The sequence below is a fragment of the Alternaria viburni genome (genome assembly GCF_023758015.1).
Source record: "Alternaria viburni strain BMP 2772 chromosome Unknown scaffold_28, whole genome shotgun sequence".
In the NCBI taxonomy this organism is placed as follows: Eukaryota; Fungi; Ascomycota; class Dothideomycetes; order Pleosporales; family Pleosporaceae; genus Alternaria; species Alternaria viburni.
The window spans coordinates 328,185-349,510 of record NW_026055797.1 but is presented as its reverse complement, the minus strand read 5'-3'; the positions used below and the strand labels follow the sequence as shown (position 1 = coordinate 349,510).

Here is a 21,326-nt window from a genome sequence, read left to right as displayed (position 1 = left end):
TTCATAATTTCATTGGTTCGTATCATAATCTTACTACAACATCTTCTAGTTGACAGCCTTCAACTTGCACATCAAAGGGTGCTTCTCCCAAAGAATGAATGTTTTCTGGTTACTCCAATCATTGCTTTCAGGGCAGAGTTCAATATCGAAGTTGTAGTAAACCTTGGAAGCAAGGAGGCGTATCTCGTGGTATGCCATACTAAGTTTACTGTTAGCTTGCTATGGTCTGTGTACGTATGCTAGAAATGAATATGGAGAGAGGGCTGTTGAACTCACTTCTTACCAACACAATCCCTAGATCCAATAGAGAAAGGCTGAACACACTGCCTCTCATCGCTCTCAAACTCGGGATCACCCATCCATCTCTGAGGAAGGAATTCAACTGGCCTCTTGAAGTTCTTGTCAGACAAGTACATGGCGTGTTGCGGGATCATGATGATGGTGCCGGGTGGTACGTATTGGCCGACAACAGTACTGCCGTCTTGCGGTGTGAGGCGCGGAAGTCCAAGAGGAACCGGGGGGTAGATACGGAACGCTTCCTTGATGCAAGCCGACAGGTAGGGCAATGCAGCAAGCTGCTCCATGGTCATGTCGGCATCGCTAGCGAAAGCGCTACGGATCTCATGGTTGAGCTTTGCCATGCAGTCCGGGTTGCGCAGGAGCAGGTATGTCAGGCCCGAAACGAGTGTAGCTGTTGTTTCCGTTCCGGCGATCATAAAGAGGGAAGCGTTCGCGTCCATTTCGCCTCGGGTCAGGCCTCGTCCTTCCTTTTGGCCCAGCACCAGATCCCATAGATCGACGCCCTCGGAATCGCGGCCTTTCTCAAGGCGCTTTGTCACGCGTGTTACAGAGTGGTTGAAGTGGTCCATCCGCTTCCGATTTACAGACTCGGGTACGTATCTCTTGAACGCACGCCATAGCCATGGATATGACATCATGACGGTGAAGTGAGATCCCATCTTGAGACTGGCAAAGATGATACGGACCCAGGGGTCGTATTCGGCGTTGTCGAGCATATGCAGTGGCTCTCCGAAAGTCAAGTCGCCCATGATATCGAAGGTGGTGAAGTTGTACATCCTGACCATGTCGAACTTCGCGGTTGGATTCTTTTCGATCGTGTTCTTCATGGAAGACACAAGTTTGTCGACGTACTTGACGAAGAGGGGCTCTTGTTGTTTCAAGGCTCGGTCGGAGAACGCGGGCGTGAAGATCTTGCGTTGGCGACTGTGGTCTGGGTCGGGGGCAATGATGAGGCTGAGTTCCCGATTGGGTGTTGTGCCATACCTCATCCAGGCTTTTTGAGGAACATGTCCTGCCGTGCCTTTGGAACCATGGCCGTAGATCTGGAAGGTGGTTAGTCGGTGGCGAAGATTACATTTGCTTTTTCGGGCACCCAAGAAGGTAGCGGGAGGTTCCAACTCGAACCTGGAACGTCGAGGGGGCGTTCAAGTATATCTGTATCAAAGTATGCGAAACTTACATCTTTCCAAGAATTTGGATCCGTGAAACTCAGTTCATCGTGGTTGACACGAACGACATGCCCATACTTTTGGTGTAAGTCTTGGAAGAGTTGATCACGTGTGCCTTTCCAGATAGCAATGTTATATGGGACGCGCGTCGCAGCGTAGAGTTTCGGTCCAGGAAAGTGTCGGAGGGGATGGAAGTATATGCGGTAGATGGCTCTAGCGATGAAGCGGAGAACCAGCTATGCCAAGTTAGCAGCTATTTTTCTGACGAGCTTCAGCAAACCAAGCAGTACTTACAAGACCGATCAGAGAACCAACGAGCTGCGGTATCGAGGCCATGTTGAAGACTTTCGTGATTCCCGAGGAACCGTTTGTTGATGTTGAAGACATGACGCTTGGAGTTCAGCCACCATATGATGATCTCAATGCAGGGCACGCGCAAGCTTTAAGTACAGACGAGTACAAGCACTACATTTGTCGCACTAAAAGAAACGGAGTAGGTTGACGCGTGCCATGCCCAGACGGGACACAGCCAGCTCGCCTAGTACCGTTGACGTCGGTAGCCAGTAGCCAGGCACCCAGTGTCAAGTGATCGGCTGGAGTAGCCCAAATGTCGCACCTAATGAGGCATTTGACGCGAGTCGACCATCCGTGGGGAGGATATTTCCCACGCTCACCGTCCGGCTAATGAGGATCATTAAGCTCGTCCAGAACCCACTCCCTCGGAGGGTCGGCAATCAGGTCTGGCAGATGGCTGTGCGGGTTGAGCACAGCCTGGTTTCGTACATCAGGGCGTAATATGACATGTGAAGCCTGCCAAATATGTTTCAGAGTGTGGCAGATTCCGATAGGACACTTTCGTCCGTGCAATGCTCACCGGCCGATCGCTCGGAGAATTGAGTTTATACGTTGCATACGATGCTGTGGGGAAACCGGGTGATCAGCATGGATACTCTTCCGGACATTCGAATCGCTCTCGCATGCGCATTCGGACAAGCTTCCTGGCAGATCTGTACATCTGGTAAATAACTATCCCCAAACTGCAGATTTTGCATGTCACTATCGGAGCCGAGTTGCAAGCAATGTTAGTAGCAGCGACGTAGTCGTCATATCTCACCACACGACCTCGGGAATGCACAAACCCGAACGTACACAGCCAAACTTATGCGGAAAGGACTAAACGAAAACGACCAAACGAAAGCGACCAAACGAAAACGCGACGCCCAGAAGCAGTCGTCACCTGAACATGTGCAATGCTAATGCGAATGATGATGATTCGCCCATGAGCATAGTCGGTGAAATCGGCAAACAGCAATGCACCGCCATCATATACGCAGACATGGCCCGTGCGGCTATCAGATCGTGACTTCGCGTTGAGGCGTTTCCGTCCCAAGGGCAACAAATCAACCCCACCTACCCTTGCACGTCACAATGGCAGCGACACCAGCACGCAGAGGCGTCTCCGCCCTGCTCTCCGCTTCGTCATCAAGAATAATCACCAATCGGATACAGCAGCGGGGCTTCACCTCGTCCCGCATCTTCGCCGCATACGCGACTGCACCTAGGCCAGCAGCGACGAGCACGACAAGCACAACCAGTACCTCCACAGCTGCGAAGCCAGCAACTCCAACGTCAACGGCGGCAAAACCCGCGACCACAGCGACCCCACAGCGGACAGTACAACCGCAGTTTGTCGCCAAAGAACCACCCATACCAACAACGCGCAATGCCACCGCAGAAAGCGCAGCAACAGCAGCCCGTAAACAACGCTCCCTCACCGACGGACTCTCCGATGCCCCACCCGAGCTCGAAGGCGTACCAGCAATAGACTGGACACGGTCATACCACGGTCTCGGCTCCGTATCCTTCACACCAGAGCAAGGAGAATTGTTACTCGCGCCCATTACACAGGACGACGTGGAGGTGAAGCCCGATGGTATCATATACTTGCCTGAGATCAAGTACAGGCGGATATTGAACAAGGCGTTTGGACCTGGAGGGTGGGGTCTTGCGCCGAGAGGCGAGAGTATTGTGACGGGCAAGTTGGTGACGAGGGAGTATGGACTTATTGTGCAGGGACGGTATGTTGTTCTTTCCATCTTTCGCTATTCCAACGAATTTCCGCTAACAAACAATTTAGACTTGTCTCCATCGCCCGTGGCGAGCAACAATACTTCGACCCCGACGGCATCCCCACAGCGACCGAAGGCTGTAAATCGAATGCCCTGATGCGATGTTGCAAGGACTTGGGTATCGCGTCTGAACTCTGGGATCCGCGCTTCATTCGGGATTTTACGAATAAGATGACAAAGGAGGTGTGGGTGGAGCATGCGAGCACAAAGAAGAAGAGGAAGATTGTGCTGAGGAAGGACGACACTGCCAAGTATCCGTACAAGGAGGTGAAGTTGTAAGGGGGGTTGAGTCATGCTGGGAATCATATAGCGGGAAGGGAATAGACCCAATCTCAGGAAAATCAGGCATAGAACCTCACGCAAGCTAGACGTGGTTGTACACATGGTTGTAACATCACCAGGACGACTAGTCCTACTCGTACTCATGAATTGGGATACCAAATATACACAGCTTCAGTGTACCTGTGAAGCCTAGCAGAATACCATCTACCATGTTGCCCAAACGCCATGAATCATCGCCATCATATCACAGATTTTGTCCTCCAGGGATTCTTCTAGCGATCGCCTAGATCAAAACCTGAAGCCCTTGATCTGTTCCTCACATCGCTTGGCTCCCTTCCATACGCCAGAGGGTCGTCCCGAGGCATTTCTTGACGCTGCCAGTTCCACGGCATCCAGCCACTGCTTGTCCTTCGACCGAGTGCGGGTGGTGTAAGGGGGTATGGTGGTCGGTCGGAGCCCGAGCTCAGTTCGTCGCGCTCAATCCTGTCGAATTCCGCTTCGCTCCTATTGCGGGAGAGGCTACCAGAGAGACTTCCAGTACTCCTGTTGACTTCATGGTATCTGCTCCCACCTGTTTGTTGTGTGCGGATGTTTTCTTGTTCGCGGTCGAACGCTTGCAGGAGGGTCTCGAGGCGCTGGCGTTGCGACGCAACGTAGTCGAGTCGGTCGTTGTTGTTGCGGATGGAGTCTGGGACGAGGTTCCCAGCGCCGCGGCTCAGATCTGAGGCTTGCGCATCTCGAGTGCCTGCGCTACCGGCACCGTAAAGTGCGCTGGCTCCGCTGAGTGCTTGGTTGACAAGTCCGTATAGATCGTTGCTGCCCCTCGCCGAAGGCATCTGGAACCTGCTCATGAGGTTTTGTGCGTACGTCTGTCCTTCAGGTCTTGGTGACTGCGGCTTTCCAGGTGCGAAGCCCAGCACGTTGACCTTGACCCACTCGATGCCCATCTCGACGTATGCCATGCCTGCCGATTTAGCACGATCATGACTTTGTGTAATGAACTCGTCGATCTCCCTCTCATGATGGTAAAGGAAAGGCTCCATGTACTCCTGGTACAGGTAGTTTGCGCCCTGCGAACCAGGCAGGATCAAGTAAAGGTGTGCGAAGAAGCGAATCCATGAGTAGAAGGGCACCCAGCTGAGGATGAAGTCGAAGGTGTTCTCTACGGCGGTGCAGGCAGAGAGAACGACGAAGTAGATCAGCCAGGGTGCGAGGAGGGCTGGATCCGAGGTGTGAAGAGCTTTGTAGGAGGCGAAGATAGGGAAGAAGACGGTGGTTGCAACGCTATCGCCATATTAGCTTGGTTTCCTGCGAATACATCGCAGCAAAAAGAAAATACTGCATATCGTAGTCATGCGAGCTCCAAGACAGCAAGCGGCGAGCTCACGATACCTCATCAGGCCCCAAAGTTTGTTGGAGAATTGGCAGCTACAGGCGGGGGCGGGGTAATACTTACGTCAAACCGTCGGCGACAAAGCCGAACATCATTGCAGTCGTTGGGCGTCTTCTTTGGGTGTAGGTGTTTAGGTGAGAGATGCGGGACCAGGACCTACAGGTAGCGAAAGCTCAAGCCTCACGGATACGCGGGCGGAGATGTGGAGTGGCTCAGGCTGATGATCCATCCGATGTACGTCAGTCGTCAGTCGGCGGTCAAGGGCGGCGCGCTATCCACTTTCGGTCCTTTGTGTGTGAGCTCCCGAACGTCAGCTGCTGCAAAGAGAGTCTAATCGTGATGCTAGGCATTGTAATCAAAGACATCAGACTCTCACACTGACTAGCTGTACGTGGGTCTCCATTGTTGTTGTCGGTAGTTGCGGTCGCGACTTCCCATCGGACTCACGTCGCGAACGCGTGTCGGCCCAATCATGGCAGCTACCACCCCCTCCACTTCAACAGGTCGATTCTTTCTTGCCTTCCGTCTCTTCGTATCCTCCTATACTCATCAGCGCTTTGTTTTGCTTCGATACCTTTCACTTGGGTGTTCTCCGCCACGTTCTTGTGCCTTGATGCAAAGTCATCACTACCATTAACCGCGATAGCATCATCACGATACCGTTCCTTCCCACGCGACTGCACGGTGCAGCTAATGTATACTTCCTTTTTTCGAAATTGGATGAAACAGATACCACGGGGTTAGCGAAGGTTCGGCTCGTCTACATATTAGATTGCGCTCGGAACCCTATTGTGCTCATCCACTGTTTGACGCGCCTACGTCCGAGACCTGTACCGCTTTTACAACACTCGCCTTATAAACATCCGAAATGGCAGGCCGGGGCAACTACCAAGACGCTTCTTATGCTGCCATGGCGCCAAGATACCGCTTATCAGAGCCCTGCGCTCGATAACAGCTCCGCACCCCGCGTTTGCGGCCGTTGTCGCGGCTGACATCATCCCGTTCTTCTCCAAAACCGCGGACGAAGAAGCTATCGTGAACAATAAAATGGGACAAGGGTTACGTAAACCAGCTATCTTCTTCCATCATACTAAGCTAGATGCGTTAGTTTGCAACGATGTCCTTGGCTTGTGCTTGTAGTCCGTCGACACTCCAGTAAAACGTCTTCACTGTATCTCTAGGAGATATGGCTTCTTGGCCACGCCAGGATAGAACGTTCCGAAAACCTCGAAGCGAGGAACTCAGATGCCGAACGACGTACGCCAACCTTCAAGTATCCATATCTCGCATTAAACCCTGTCGTCTCGAGCGTTAATCCAGCGTAGGTCCTGACTAAGGCGGATTGCGTCTTTGCGGATTGGATTTCGACTTCCGAGGTCTCAAGGCTGTGCTGAAGGTATAAGAATGGGGTATACCCTTAGTTCACAGGTAGCAGAAACATACCCGAAGTGCCAACACTCATATCAAACGCCAAGATGGTCCTCATCAAAACTCTGGCAGCTCTGGCATCCCTGGGGTTGACCATAGCAGCACCGCAAGCTTCAGTGTCACCATCGGCTGTGAACTCTCCCAGTCCATCCGCATCAAGTTCAGCGACTCTTACTACTGAGGAGACGGAAGAGCTGTACAGTCTTCATGAAGAGCTTGTCAATATCCCCTCTATCTCTGGGGATGAAGTTGAATGTGCGGAGTTCATTTCAAAATATCTCTCGGACCTGGGGTACTACGTCGAAGAAATCCCTGCTGGAGATACTGGCACTTTCAACGTCTTCGCTTATCCACAAGAGCTCAAAGATGAGGGAGTTTGGCCGGAAGTCCTGATCACTAGTCATATCGACACTGTAAGCATATTCGACCCGAGACATGCTTCAAAAACAATGTCTGACACAAAATTAGGTACCGCCATTCTACCCATTCGAGCGCAAGGAAGAGAACGGCACAGTCTATCACTTCGGACGTGGCTCGGTCGACGCGAAAGGCCCCGTTGCAACAATGATAATCGCATCCCATAAGCTCTTCCAATCTAGGACCGATACGCCCAGCCTAGGAATGCTGTTCGTTGTCGCCGAAGAGACTGGCGGTGCCGGAATGAGAGCCTTCGCCGAGTACGCATCTAACACCACCTTCCGCGCAGGTATCTTCGGGGAACCAACGGAAGGCAAGCTAGCTAGCGGACACAAAGGATACCTGGGTGTGAGCTTGGACATCACAGGTCGATCTTCTCACTCTGCATATCCCTGGCTCGGTGTGAGCGCCATCAATTATCTCGCCGAAGCCATTGTTGGACTGAACATGCTCGAATCGGCTCTGCCGAGAAGTGAGCTACTAGGCGCAACAACTCTCAACGCTGGACTTGTTGCGGGTGGAGTCGCTAGCAATGTCGTTCCCGATCACGCTAACGCAAGCATCGCCGTTCGTATAGCTCGCAGCGAAGACGACGCAGTCGACCTTGTGCAAGACATGATCGCTGGAATGCTCTCACCGTTCGAGACGCGCGCAAAGGGGGAAAACGCTAGTTTCGAGGTCGTCTTCTCGAGCGCTAGGTACCCCGCGGTCATCCTCGACACTGACGTTGAGGGCTTAGAAGTCGCGCCTGTGTTCTTTGGAACGGACATTCCCAGTTTGCCGCAAGTGGAAAAGAAGTATTTGTTTGGTACTGGTACGATTGAAGTTGCACACACGCCGGATGAGATGTTGAGTCAAGAGGAACTTGTGCAGGCGGCGGAGGCATACGGTATGATTCTTGAGAGTCTGTTTTCTGAGTAGCAAAGCTCGAGCTCTAGTACGCTAAACGAGTCTCAAAACTACGTGGCATGATGGAATGCAACCTTAATGTTATATACCACACACTTATAAGTGTCGACCGAGTGATCCGACACTGAGTCGCTTTACAATAACATGTTCTTGTGACAGACCATATTGCCGTCGTTTGCGTAGCAATGCGGAACTGAGGACATCATCGAGCTTGCTCAAGACAATTGTCTTAGGCGCGGAATGGAGGAAACTGCTTGCTCAAACCATGCGCCCACCAGAAGCAAGCGCGGAAATTGGTATATGAAGTCGCAACGGAGGCTCTCTTAGTACGTCAGCTCACTCACTTCACGCCATCTCTTACAAATAAGCAGTCTCAAGATCATGTCAGGGGCGCACCACCACCGCTCCTTCCACCGATGTATTTCCGCTCCTGCACCGCTCTTGTACCGCTCCTCCTCCTCCGGAAATCAATGCCTTAATCACTCCTTCTCCAAGTGAAGGCTGTTTGCAGCGCTCTCTTACCGCGCCTTCAGACCTTTTATTGAGGCACTTTTGCTAAGTGAGAGACGGAAAGGATGGCGCCATAGTACACCTGACGCCTGGAGCAAACGGTCTTGGGCTCCTGTCTTCGGATCTGGGGTGTCCATATAAACCACCGATCTGGTTCCCCCTTGTCTCTTTTCGTGACCAACAATCTATCGGTATATCCAGTACAATTCGACTATTATATACACCTTTGAACCCTTTAACACATCACTCATACCACACCTTCGAGTCGACTACTATATACAACTCTCACACTCTCAACACAACTCCCACACTATACTTCCAAGCCGACATGTCTAATCCACCTCAGTACGGACCAACTGCCCTACCTCAAGGCGCAAACGATGGTGGTGACGGCTCCTCCCTCGACAAGGCAACCTGGGTAGCTGGCAGCGACAAGAACGCCAGGAGCTTCATTATACTCCAAGGCAAAGACTATGTACGCTGCAACATGGGCGATGCTCTCCAGTTCTACGACTCGGGCTACCGTGTATTCGACCCGCCCACTGGTCGCCGAGTCAAGTTCCAGTACAACCAACCTGGTCGTCCCAAGTTCGGCGCTTTCGCACACCAGTACTGGGAAATCCAAATGGAGGAACATGCTTCTCTTGTAAGGGGCGATCGCTTGCCTGGAGAGGATTTGGGTGAAGGTAAATTTCATATTGATCGGGAGAAAATGATATAAATACTGACATGTTACAGATGCGGAGGAAGAGTATGAATTCGCAGGAGATTCTGTCTTCGACCGTCCTGAACAGCCTCCTTCGACTCCCTCGAGGAGTAAGTAGCAACTTCATCACATCCCTCCTGAGACCAAGCTAATCCTTCGAAGGTGAGCTTGCCAACCCCTCTATGTCTCCTCCCTCCGGCGGTCGCGGTCGCGGCAGCCCCTCTACTCCTCGAGGTCCCAGCTCTGGTGGTCAGCCAGGATCTGGCCGTGGCTCAGCTGGTCGCGGGTCCAACACTCCTCGAGGTCGTGGCTCAGCTGGCTCCGGACGAGGTCAAGGATCACCGCAGTCACCGACGTCACCCTCCTTCGGAAAGGGCAAGGGTCCAGCTGGCTCTCCAGGCGGTGGCTCTCCCGGCGCTGGAGCGGCTTGAGATGAAGGAGGGGCCTACACATTCCTTCGTATTTGCTTTCTGGAGTCTTGGCCTGTGAAAGACGATTTATGTTCGGGATCGATTTAGCAAGGCGTTTAGGAAATCGGCGAATACCCCTAGACCTTTTGAGACAGACTTTGAAATTATACATCTGGTTTTCAATCTGAAGTAGACCCTGAAACGATGATGTTGGTGAGAAGAATGTGTACTCAGACGGCGTCCAACTCCGTGATGGATTGTCGAAGTTCTCCACGCGTCATCTTCGTGATTACTTCGTGACCTGAAAAATACCTGAGGGTCTCCAGAAGTACGTATACACATGTACTGCGATGATCTGAAAAGCAAGTTGCCGAATACGTGGCTGCGCTAATCAGTACCTGAGGGTCTACAGACGTCCTCATGCAGGGTACCGCGTCGATCTGAAAGCATGATGAGGTATACATGTTACTCAGATCTGACAGAATTATTGACAAAAAGGAAGCCTGCGGTCTCTCGACGTGTTGTACGCTTGACGCGGATGAGTCGTGACGAAGGTGTGGAAAGAAAGAGGCTGGAGGAACGAGGTCGGAATTGGCCGAGAAGCGTCCCGACGAAGGCGCAGGGCGTGTCTTGGAACCCGAGAACGCGTAAAACACGCCCAACAAATCATCGCTTATCTGATGCTGCATCTGACATATCCGTCAAGCTTCTGTAAGCCTGTCAAGATGGTGAAACCACGCAGATCGATCTCGGTCGGGATACACCTGCCAGCTCCCTCGTGCAGCGCGCCTGCCACGCGAGCAATGACGTGCGACGATCTCCGACGAGCGCGTGCGTGACCATCACCAGGTTACTAAACTTCGCAGTCCGCAAATACATCATCACCTTCCGGCCATCGCGACGTTCGCTGTGCTCCATATTTATTTCGTACGGAGCGATCAGCCACAACTACTCATGTCCTATGACGCGCCTGTGGCTGTTGTCCATTGGTCGTACCGGTCTCCGCTGGATCCGCTAAATGCTGCTCACGCCTCGCACCTACTCCCTCGCTCACATCGCCGACACGGGCCGCAAACGCCCTGAACCCTCGTACTTTGTGTGTGTCAAGTCGCGGAAGGAACGCGAAGCTGAGGAAAAGCGCGCGCTGAAGATGTTGCTGCTGCATCAAAAGGGGAGCGTCAAGGTGGGAGAGGTTGTGAGGTGAGTTCTCAGGGTCTGCCGGCGGGATGGCATGGACGCTGTACGCACTGTCTATACGAGATGGACAGAGCGCGACAACGTTTAGGGAGATTGTAGGACGGATTACTAAGTCGCCATGCAGATACACGCTCACATACACCCCCTCCGAAGACCGCATATTACCGCCTCCTTCCAGCCTCCACGTTCGCATACGAAACTCTTCCGCCATACCCCTACGCGCCGCATACCTCCACGGGCCATACACGATTCACGTATCCGCCTACCCTTCAACATTCAACCCGAACAAAAAGTCCGACGCAACATACGGCGAGCCTGACTTTGAGCCCAATGTCAAGGCTGGTGGATACTGGAACACTAAGTTGACTGTTCCTGAACAGTACAGAAACGATATCAGGGAGGATGATGGCACCCCGAAGAGCCTCACATGGATCATCGAGATCGCGTCGCAAATCATCTTCTCCAATTCCGCGTCTGTAAACTATGAGTTGTTGGTGGCACGCGACGAACGATCGCTGGACCTAGGCTTTACTGCTGTCACTGGCAATAGCCACGGAACTCCAGGAAAAGTACAAGATCATCAACAGGGTAGCCAGAAACATGTTTCGCACCATCCGGCACAGCCTAAGGGGGTGTATTCGAAGGCGGTCAAGCTAGTGGTTGACGATACTACGAGCTTGTGGAATACACCGGAGCTACCAGAGTGGAAAGAGGAGGATGAGGTCTCTTCAAGAAAATCAAAGGATCATAGCAGTCCGACGGATAACCGACAGAAGAAGAAGAATATACACCTTGTGATAGTAACGCATGGTCTACACAGCAATCTCGGCGCGGACATGCTATATCTGAAAGAGAGCATTGATGCGACGGCAAAGCAAGCGCGGGAAGATCGAAGACGGCGGCGAAGAGAGGAAAGAGGAGCCAAGAAGACCGGATCGGATCAAGATGCGTCGACAGCACCACTGTCAGGCGGCCAAGAGGACATACCAGATGATGAGGAAGATGACGATGAAGAAGATGTGATTGTTCGAGGGTTCGACGGCAACGTAATACGCACAGAACGTGGTATCCAGTATCTCGGGAAGCGGCTCGCTAAGTACGTGTTGAACCTGACCTACCCTGATCAACCATACCTGCCGATCAAGAAGTCCATGGGCCAGAAGTTGTCCAACACATTTTCGCCAACGAAAGACAAGCCTGACGAAGGCATACCGTCCCATCACGGTAGCAGTGTGATGCACACATCCCCAGGACATGACAAGCGCGCATACAAGTTCACAAGCATCAGCTTCATCGGCCACTCTCTTGGAGGACTGGTACAGACGTACGCAATCGCATACATCCACAAGCACTCTCCCAACTTCTTCGACACAATCAAGCCTATCAACTTCATCGCTATGGCGTCTCCGTTCTTAGGACTGAGCAATGAGAACCCCACATACGTGAAATTTGCCCTGGACTTTGGCCTAGTGGGGAGGACAGGCCAGGATCTCGGTCTTACATGGAGAGCACCAACATTGGCAAAGAGCGGCTGGACGGCTATGGGTAACGTGTTTGGTAACCAGACGCATGATCAGCATCAGGAAGATCCCGGCGCAAAGCCTCTGCTGCGCATCCTGCCAACTGGGCCGGCGCACCAAGTCTTGCGAAGATTCCGAAACCGTACTCTGTACTCCAATGTTGTCAACGATGGTATAGTACCATTACGGACAAGCTGTCTTCTGTTCCTAGACTGGAGAGGTTTGGGTCGTGTTGAAAAGGCTCGCAGAGAGAACGGTCTCATCGGCACAGTAGCGGTATGGGGCTACGGCCAGATTACTGGGCAGAACTCTTCGCCCAACCCCTCCAGAATTGGATTCTCGGACGATGAGGGTTCTGGGGTCGAGTCGCCAACCTACAATGGCAACGATACTACCGTACCTCTACCAGGCGCCGACGTCACAAATCAGGAAGACGAAGTACAAGTATCTACTGCAGAGCCAACAGCCCATCAGGCCATCGAAGGAGGGAAGAAGAGTCCAGAAGCCAAGGAGCCGAACGACCAGTACTTTCAGCCGCAAAACACTTTGATGCAGTGGTGGAGCTACATCAGGCCGACTGGAAAGCACACTTCGCGCGACAAGAAGATGTTTAGTCGTAGTCAGACTATTGGGAAAGACGAAGAAGACGAGCTGTCTCCGGCTGAAGCAGATCACGCGACATCGTCACATAGCGCACAACCAAGGAAGCGACCCCAAGCAACCCGTGGAGACTCAATTGTCGATAATCCCAAGAGCCACCTAGCACCACCCAAAACGACCATCTTCGAGTCTGCTGGTGACCTGATCAACCCTCCTGTTCCTCCCCAGTCCTGGATCACAGACCCGTCCACTCGAGCACGCACCATCTTCCACGACAGAATCTACCATCCTGAAGACATTCCGCCGCCACCTACGAAGACGAAGCCAGTACGCAACTTCTCTGGTGATAGTACTGCTTCAAAGGCATCGACAACAAGTGTCGACGAGAGTGTGATGCGCGTGGAAGAGAAGATTGCTCGCGCTTATCACAAGGACCTTTCTTGGCGCAAGGTTCTCGTCAGCCTTGAACCCGACGCTCATAACAACATGATAGTGCGTCGTATGTTTGCCAATGCCTATGGTTGGCCTGTCGTCAAGCACCTTTGCGATACGCACTTCGCAGATACTTACTCGGCAAACACGCGAGATGAAGAGGAGCCCGCCCTTGATCGTGCACAAGCTGTGAACAAGCCAATCAACGAAGATGGCGAACACGTCAAGGGACAGGAGCGACTGCAGCCACCTATCGAGCGCACTGATAGCGAGATGAGGGAAGTCGCGGACGAGCTAGCCCCGCTCAAGCCGCCCAGTCTAAGGATACCCAAGAGATCGAATACGACCGACTCGACCCGTAGTGTGGGCTCGGGCGATTGGGACAGTATTTACTTCGGGGAGACTAGTGATGAGGAGGATGAAGTGGATGATCGCAACGCTGTTCAGAAGTTCTTCCAGCCTAACATGCCCAGAAGCCCGCGAAGTCCTTCCGGAGGTCCACCCAAAACACCGGATGGCAAAGGCACGAGCGATGCAGACATCTCCGACTTCCTCCATGGATCCAGCACACTGGAGGTTCACCGAGGTCTTGGCGCAAGTCCCAGCAGCAAGTCATCGAAGTCAGCTACATTGACCCGCGAGCCGGATTCAATGGAGTCGACTGGCGAACCACCCAAGGCTTCTGAGGAAGCAAGACCAGTGACACCTGCTGGCAGGATCAGCGGAGTGGGGTTGAGGAGTTCCATCGATATCCCTGCGTCCCCAGAGGCCGGGCGAGCAAGAAGTGGCAGCACTGTCACTGAGCAGGTCGCGAGGCTTAGCAGCCCCAAGAGTGACAAACATACAACGGGCTCGTAGCATAGAGTTCGTCGGTGGTTCAGACAAGCGATGGCAGGCCTTAGACGCAGGGGTTGGAAGTTGCGACGTCGAGACAACATCCGCGTTTCCAGCGTGTAGCACGGGTTCAGAAATTTTCCCTCGTCTATTCTCCGACTTCTTGTGAAGGTCAGTCAAGCGTTTTCGGTCTCGGGTGCAGTGTGTGTTACGTGACGTTGGGTTTGAGATCAGTGCACAGAGACGGATGCTACACGAGCGAAGTCATGGATCGTAGCACAATCGCGTACACAAAGATACCCCCAGATCTTATTACATGGTTTGTAGGAGCAAAGGTCTTCTTTTTCTCGTAGCGTCGTTTAACTCTATTTACTCTATAATTCTCTTCTTCGGGGTCGTTCTTTCCGTCGCAACATGCTCCTTCCCAAATCTGTGTCTATTCAACAGGCGTCACCGTACGTAGTAAACATATCGGAAGCGACTGATTCTCTCATTTCCTCCTTCACTCGCTGGTCTCGAGCTTCTCCTCGCCTACGTCATCTTTATGCCGCGCCTTCCTCATTCACTGCCGCTATTGTGCGGCAACACGCTCCGTTTGTTGGTGGACAGAGCTCCAAGCTCGGTTTGTTGTGGTCGAGTCACCACTTGGGCGGATCACCACATTCCACAACCGCAATCCGATTGCGATTTCCCAATGCACCGATAGGTGTCGCGCTTCTTCTTTGGTCTGGGTCGCTGTTTTCGTTCTGGTTTGATTGCCTCGTCGCACTCGAATCGCGCACCTGCACCACCGCCAATCGGCACTACCATACAGTACACGAAAATATACCTCCTTTGGGACAATGGTCGTACCTGATTCCGCCAACCCCGCGTGGAGCATGCGCCCTGCCGCCGTGATGGTTGGTGGCCAGAGACGCCGCAACACGCGCCGTTCCAACGCACCGCGCTCCAACACTACTCCCAATCTCGGTCTTGACTCATTCGCCGGGAGGGAGAATGCGAGTGGTGTCACCGCAGCACAGCATACGGATCAAGTTGAACATTCTCATGTTTCACCTCCTTCTGCGCCCTCGAATCCTATGGTCAACTCCTACGTACACAACAGTGGCCCTCCAGGCGACCGTCATCGCCCTCTCCCAGCGCGTCCATCCGATGGCTTTTCGACTATGCCGGCCGCCCATTCGCCTACACCCACAACAGGAAGCGCATCAACAGTAGCCACGGAGGGCAAGAAAAGGCATGGCAAATTCGGCCGCAAGGCAAAGGACCAAGACCGCCCGAGCAGCTCCCATGAGCCTACTCCCCAGCTTTCGCCTCTACCGCCGTTGACGCCTATCAAGGCTGCACAGTTGCTGGGCGTGGACACTGGACCTAGCCCTGGTAGACCCCGGAGTACCTCTGTAGGCCGTCCATCCCAGAACGATGGCGGCTACGATAGCCTACCGGTACGCCCGATATCGACAAGGCGAGGCTCTATGTCGGCAATAACCACTCAGAAGAGCGCGTCGGACAGACAGACGAGATTCACGGAAGAGGGCCTTGACATGGAGCCACCAAAGCCCAAGGGCTTCTGGGGCAACACTAACCGGAAAGCTCAGCGAATGTTAGGCTTACTCCCATCTGCACCATCTAATGCTAGCCGTGAAGCCGACATGGGGCGCGTCGCAGCTGTTTCTCTAGCGTGGCGTCCAGAAGAACATACTGATACATACCGTAGTAGCGACGCCGAACGCCATGGCCAGTTCCGTTCGCTCCCACCTGTTCCGCCCGTTGTTCCCGAAGCTCCGAGAAGACGTATGCGCAAGAAGCTTCCTAAGGAGCTCGAGAGGATGGCACCCATTACAGAGACGTCGCACGATGAGCTGCGCACTTCCTACAGAATCAGCGAACATGATCCTGAGCTGAACGATATCTCTGAGTATGCAAAAGCTCCTTCCAAGGCACCGCTATCTCGGTCGCGTAATGAGTCATTGCTCACAACGAACATCAGGTACGAGTTGGAAGAGGACGACATCTCACTCACAGACGAAGTCATCGATGAGACGGCTCAAGACGAGCAAGAAAACTTCGCGGCCCATCCTGGTAACGAGATTGACGTCAAAAATGGCGCAATTCTGCAGTCTACAGTGTTCCGCCTCCGCGGCCCACTGCAAACGGTTGAAGACCGTTTGCTTGACGAAGCAGAGGCGCGACTAGCAATGAGCAAGGCTGTGCTAGACCAAAACGACGTTGATAGACTCACTCTCGACGACACACACGCTACCTTGAAGGCGTCTAACGAGGCCATGAAAGCGGATTTCGCAGCCGCACAGCGTTGTCACGCCGCTCCAGGAGCGTGTGAGCTCTGCGGTGGTGCGGATAGCCAGGTTGACAGCGACGACGAGGATGACTTGGACGAGGAGCCCACCTTACATGACGCCACGACCGTATCATTGCCCGTACCCTTCATGCGGGTCACACCCGGTATGGTCAAGCTTGTCGATATTCCGCCTATGAGGAAGAAACCAGCTGTACCTCTGGCACCGCCTGCACCACCCACACGAGTCGCACCGGTTGCCCCACCTAACCCACTGCCCCTGCTAGCCCTATCTAGTCAGCTCAAGGCCCCCTTCAAACCTACCTACTACTTTCAACATGACGAGAAGATCAGTCCATTCAACGAGCGCAGTGAGCATGTGGAGGTGCGTAAGTATCTCTCAACTACTACAGATGCAACTAACAAAGTTCAGCCTACCGTAATGCGTGGCCCTCTTTCCGCTAGCGAGTTCAACCGCCTCGACAAGGACAAGAGAGTGAAGCTTCCCCGCGACGAGTCACGTCTTCTTGTCCAAGACTGGATGTCTGACTACGACCACACCAAACAACGCCCTCTTTCCGAACGTCTCGACCTCGATGTACTTGCCGACCAGCAAATCCCTCCTGCCCCATTTCCCAAAGAAGATCACGCTACACCTCCTCTCCCGCCCAGGTCATCATTCAAAGAGCACTACTGTCTCAAGAACGGCCACATCTTCCACCCTATCAACCTCAAGACTGTACCCGACGAGGTCGCCATCAACAGCCTGGAAGTTCGACCGTATCTACATACCGCTGTGGGCTACAAACAGCATGTCTCTGTCCCTGTTTTCTGCGACCGTTGCAACGAAGATGTCAAAGAAGAGCTCTGGGAGTGCGACATTCATGTTTGCCGTATGGGAGTCTGCAAGCAGTGCGCAGAGGATATGGAGCATGAATGGCAAGAGCGTGTTGCTGATGCTTGGACTCGTTAAGGGTCGTACATCCATGGTGTTTGCGACGTGTATATTGAAAGATTGGATTGGAAACGGATGTAATGATACCAAGGGGCGTGTAAAAGTAATGAGCAGACGAGGAGCCGAGGAACTGAGCAAACGATGTAAATACCCGACGATCACCGTAGATAAGGTATGATGTAGTAATGACTCTATGATCGATACGCCAACTTTTCCTTGCCCAAAAATCATAGTTGGCCTAAGCCGTGCGCTTTTGTATACTTTCAATGCCGAACTCATAACCCAAACTTTTCGTGCCATCCAAGAAGACATCCATCAGCAAAAAGGCAGCACCCCCTAGACACGGGTCGCCTTAGTCTCATTCATAACCTTCGTCTCACCACTTTCCTCCTCCTTGATGATAAACCCCTTGCCCGTATCCACCCATGCAACACCCTCACCTTTCTCCTTCTCCTTTCCCTTCACAGCCTCGCTCCTATCCCCACCCCCGCCTCCAGTCCCCACGACCACAGTCCCCGAAGTAGCGAAATACACCCCCACAACCCCCAATTGCCCTGGACCCGCCTGCAGCCCATGTATAAACTCATTCCTCAAATCCTCGTGCTCATTAAACAGCCCGTCCCACGCGTCTTTCAAACCCGTCGAGAAATGGCCTTGTCCGTGAGACACAGACAACGAGCGCAAGATGATGGCGTTGGGGTTCTGCTGTGGGCCCGGCTGCGACCAGTACGATGTTAGGGTGTGGAGGAGGAGGTTGCGGAGGGGAGACGGTGTTAGAATCGTTGATATGGGAGAGGATGAGGGTGTGGTTTCTCGCCATACGTGGTCGATGAGGGAGGGGGTTAGGGCGAAGTGACGACCGATTCCCGAATAGATGTGTTGGATGGTGTGGTTCATGAAGGACAAGGCGCCGAGGCGTTGAGCGAGGAGCCAGGCGTGGATTGAAGGGGGGATGGGTTGCGGAGAGGTTGTGTTGTGTGGGATAGGAGGGGGTGGCATGTTTGTTGGAGTCCAGTTTCGGATATGGGCGGGTGGGCCGTTGAGCTGCAAGTGAGACGGCGCCTGGGTGGGTGGCTGCTGAAGTACTACGGTCGTCGCTGGAACGGAAGCTGCCCTGTTTGCGGTGGCTGTCCTCGGATAGGGATGGGCGTGGTTCGGGAGAGTCCTCGCGTCGACGTTGGATGGGTATGTGTCCTTGTAGATGAACTTGAGGAAGAGGCCGAAGATGGCGGGATCGACGTCTGGCAACCTGATGGTTTTTTCTTCGTTATTCGTCTCCTCTGTCTTGTCTTCTTCTTTGGCAGACTCTCCATCCTCCTCTTTGATCACCACCTCATTCTCTTCCTCGTTCTTTTCGCCGTTGGAGTTGGCGCGTTTGCGCTTCTTGCTAGCTGTATGATCCTTCAACACCGTGGCGTTGATACGAGCGATTTGATCGCGAAAGTAGATAGAGTGAACGCAGAGTAGAGCGACAGGAAGGGTGTAGGTCCGAGATGATGGGTATTGACCGACAATGACTGTGATGGAGCTGCCCTGGATCCTTTTAGGGCATTAGAGGAGTCGCTTTAGACTGCAAAATCACCTGCTTACATATCGAGGAACATGTCGGAGTAAGTAACCTTTGGTGGGGCTGCCATTGGGGGAGGCTGCACTGGCTGTAGATTTGCTGGGTGCTGTGTGGTGACGCCCATCTCGGACTTTCCAGTTGCGTTTGAGTGAAGGTTGCTGGTATGATCGACTTTTGGAGTACAGGCAGGTTAGTGGAGAATGGAGGAAGCCTCCTACCGCAATAGACAGCTTGTATATGCGACGGACTTGTAAGAGGTTAGCCAACGAGAGTGGCGATAAAACGTGGCAGTGATCAGTCAGCAGTGAGCAGTGAGAGACAACCTCACCTGGTGTCAGGTAAGACTGGGCTGCTAAGGCAATATTGCGGCATGGGTGTTTCATAGAGCCGGTGCTATAATCAGCCGTTGGTCGGCAGGTAGTAGTGCTGTTGTCTTTGGCGCTTCACGACTTGATGACAAAATACACATCGTAGCAACAGTCAATCGCATAGTGAACGAGTTTGGGGTATATGATGTCGTTATTTCATTCGTTATATAGTAAGCAGTTGCCTTTACGGTACACTACCTGGGTATCAACACTGACTGCGACAATCGCCCTGGCAGCCCGAGTTATTTCGGCTCTTGCTACCCTCCGAGTACAACGTAGCATCATCCATGATGTCATCCAACTCCACATCAGCTTTCCCTGTCATGCGGAAGCCGGCCTTGGCCGGGCATGTCACGACCGAAGAGTGTTTGTCGCTATTCGCTATCGAGCCACTCTCCTCCATCTTTGTGAAACCGCCACGGTTGCTCGAGCTGTACGTCCTCCTGTTGTCTGTCCACCTTTCCACATCATGGCAACGTGTAGCGCCATCGCCGAAGAGGTTCTTGTGTTGCAGAAGATTGACAAGGCGGTTGAGGACAGAGAACTCAATCTTAAGCTTGATGCTGTAAATCGCCGTCTTGTATGTGGTTTGAATTTCGTAGTGGCCGGAGAATTGGACTGCGATAAGCGTGATGTCGAACGCGAGGACTGCGACATTGACGATGATCAAGTGGATGAAAAGCTTTCGAAGAGATCCACGTCGTCGACCACAGTCTCCACGGAGCATCTTTACTGTTCGGAAGATGTAGATAACCGATATGGCCATCTCTGCAGGCGTACAAAGTCAGTGTCTGTCTCACATGCGACTCGGATAGAAGCACTTACCCTGGACTGAAATAGCAACGATCTGGACCTTGTCGTAGATCTCGAATCCCGGGAGAAACTTGAGGGAATCTTTGGAGTTCGCGCCCATGGCGAAGGTGAATAGAGGGACGCCGAGAGCGATCGTGGTGAAGATGATCATGTAGAGCACCCATCTGATCTTCCTGGCGTCCGCAACAACAAGATGCAGTCGAGAATACAGTACAAGAGACTGTCCCGGGCACATGGTGACCCAGCCTACGCCGATGATGGCGCTCGACAGCAAGTCAAGCTTCGTGACCTGGAAGAACTTGAGGATGAACCCAATGGCGTGAGGGGCGATTCCTCCTGCGGCGATGAGCATACTCCAGAAGTACAAGCCGCGGCGTTGTTTGAAGACGGCGAAGATGAGGAAGAGGATCTCAACCATGTTGTACATTCCAATGGCGAGGAATGCAGACATGGTCATAAGGATAGGAATGCTGGCCTGTACGCCGCCAGTGACGCCGGACTCGGAATCTTTGTCCGACATGGTGAAGGTAGTCAGGTATCTTTCCGTCGACTTCGAAAGTAATGAGATGAATGAGGGTGAGGTAGAGAGCGCATTCGTTGAGATAGCGAACTGAACTGGAGAATCCGATATCCGAGTGGAATCCTGGGGTATTTCAATCAAAGAGAGTGTTGGTGGCCTTGCTGATCGACGCAGATGCTGCAAGATGCTGATCAGCGAACATGTTGCAACTATAATTCAGTGTGGTTGCAGTGGTGGCAGACGGTTCATCATGAGAGGAACGCAGACAGCAGAAGGCGTTGCGGACACTACCCCAGAGACTGACTCGATGCATGGGTGCCTGACGGGTTCGTGGCGTTTTTGGTACACTTGGCCATGTCATGAACCATACAGCTGAAGACGGGGTCAGAACGGGGGCGCGGATTTGAGAGCCCCAATGCTAGTCCCTGGTAATCGTTGATTGGGCTCGGGGGACCTAGTAGCGCATTGCATGATCGTAGATTTCCACAACGGGGCGCGGGATCTGCTTCCCCATCATCGATAACATTGGATCAGCATGTTTAAGCGAAAAAGCAACCAGTCGGAACTCAAT

General features: G+C 53.0%; 9 protein-coding genes across 9 annotated transcripts; 5 read left to right on the top strand and 4 right to left on the bottom strand.

The window, feature by feature from the left end:
• Nucleotides 1-45: 45 nt before the first annotated feature.
• J4E79_010099 (uncharacterized protein) lies at nucleotides 46-1,805 on the bottom strand (the record flags this gene model as incomplete). The annotated part of the gene is made up of 4 exons (XM_049358939.1): nucleotides 46-208; nucleotides 277-1,343; nucleotides 1,481-1,705; nucleotides 1,764-1,805. The coding sequence occupies 4 exons, from the start codon at nucleotides 1,803-1,805 to the stop codon at nucleotides 46-48; spliced, it is 1,497 nt and encodes a 498-aa protein (XP_049206672.1).
• A 1,092-nt stretch (nucleotides 1,806-2,897) lies between these two features.
• Nucleotides 2,898-3,877, top strand: J4E79_010098 (uncharacterized protein; the record flags this gene model as incomplete). Its single annotated transcript, XM_049358938.1, has 2 exons — nucleotides 2,898-3,547; nucleotides 3,607-3,877. 2 exons carry the CDS (start codon nucleotides 2,898-2,900, stop codon nucleotides 3,875-3,877), a joined length of 921 nt encoding a protein of 306 aa, XP_049206671.1.
• A 275-nt stretch (nucleotides 3,878-4,152) lies between these two features.
• Nucleotides 4,153-5,365, bottom strand: J4E79_010097 (uncharacterized protein; the record flags this gene model as incomplete). The annotated part of the gene is made up of 2 exons (XM_049358937.1): nucleotides 4,153-5,164; nucleotides 5,337-5,365. The coding sequence occupies 2 exons, from the start codon at nucleotides 5,363-5,365 to the stop codon at nucleotides 4,153-4,155; spliced, it is 1,041 nt and encodes a 346-aa protein (XP_049206670.1).
• Nucleotides 5,366-6,748: 1,383 nt separating this feature from the next.
• Nucleotides 6,749-8,039, top strand: J4E79_010096 (uncharacterized protein; the record flags this gene model as incomplete). Its single annotated transcript, XM_049358936.1, has 2 exons — nucleotides 6,749-7,114; nucleotides 7,170-8,039. 2 exons carry the CDS (start codon nucleotides 6,749-6,751, stop codon nucleotides 8,037-8,039), a joined length of 1,236 nt encoding a protein of 411 aa, XP_049206669.1.
• Nucleotides 8,040-8,865: 826 nt separating this feature from the next.
• J4E79_010095 (uncharacterized protein) lies at nucleotides 8,866-9,674 on the top strand (the record flags this gene model as incomplete). The annotated part of the gene is made up of 3 exons (XM_049358935.1): nucleotides 8,866-9,223; nucleotides 9,276-9,353; nucleotides 9,406-9,674. The coding sequence occupies 3 exons, from the start codon at nucleotides 8,866-8,868 to the stop codon at nucleotides 9,672-9,674; spliced, it is 705 nt and encodes a 234-aa protein (XP_049206668.1).
• Nucleotides 9,675-10,671: 997 nt separating this feature from the next.
• On the top strand, nucleotides 10,672-14,260 carry J4E79_010094 (uncharacterized protein; the record flags this gene model as incomplete). Its single annotated transcript, XM_049358934.1, has 2 exons — nucleotides 10,672-10,853; nucleotides 10,975-14,260. 2 exons carry the CDS (start codon nucleotides 10,672-10,674, stop codon nucleotides 14,258-14,260), a joined length of 3,468 nt encoding a protein of 1,155 aa, XP_049206667.1.
• Nucleotides 14,261-15,132: 872 nt separating this feature from the next.
• Nucleotides 15,133-17,505, top strand: J4E79_010093 (uncharacterized protein; the record flags this gene model as incomplete). The annotated part of the gene is made up of 3 exons (XM_049358933.1): nucleotides 15,133-15,839; nucleotides 15,954-16,917; nucleotides 16,966-17,505. 3 exons carry the CDS (start codon nucleotides 15,133-15,135, stop codon nucleotides 17,503-17,505), a joined length of 2,211 nt encoding a protein of 736 aa, XP_049206666.1.
• A 318-nt stretch (nucleotides 17,506-17,823) lies between these two features.
• On the bottom strand, nucleotides 17,824-19,124 carry J4E79_010092 (uncharacterized protein; the record flags this gene model as incomplete). The annotated part of the gene is made up of 2 exons (XM_049358932.1): nucleotides 17,824-19,027; nucleotides 19,078-19,124. 2 exons carry the CDS (start codon nucleotides 19,122-19,124, stop codon nucleotides 17,824-17,826), a joined length of 1,251 nt encoding a protein of 416 aa, XP_049206665.1.
• Nucleotides 19,125-19,627: 503 nt separating this feature from the next.
• J4E79_010091 (uncharacterized protein) lies at nucleotides 19,628-20,755 on the bottom strand (the record flags this gene model as incomplete). The annotated part of the gene is made up of 2 exons (XM_049358931.1): nucleotides 19,628-20,190; nucleotides 20,248-20,755. 2 exons carry the CDS (start codon nucleotides 20,753-20,755, stop codon nucleotides 19,628-19,630), a joined length of 1,071 nt encoding a protein of 356 aa, XP_049206664.1.
• Nucleotides 20,756-21,326: the final 571 nt, after the last annotated feature.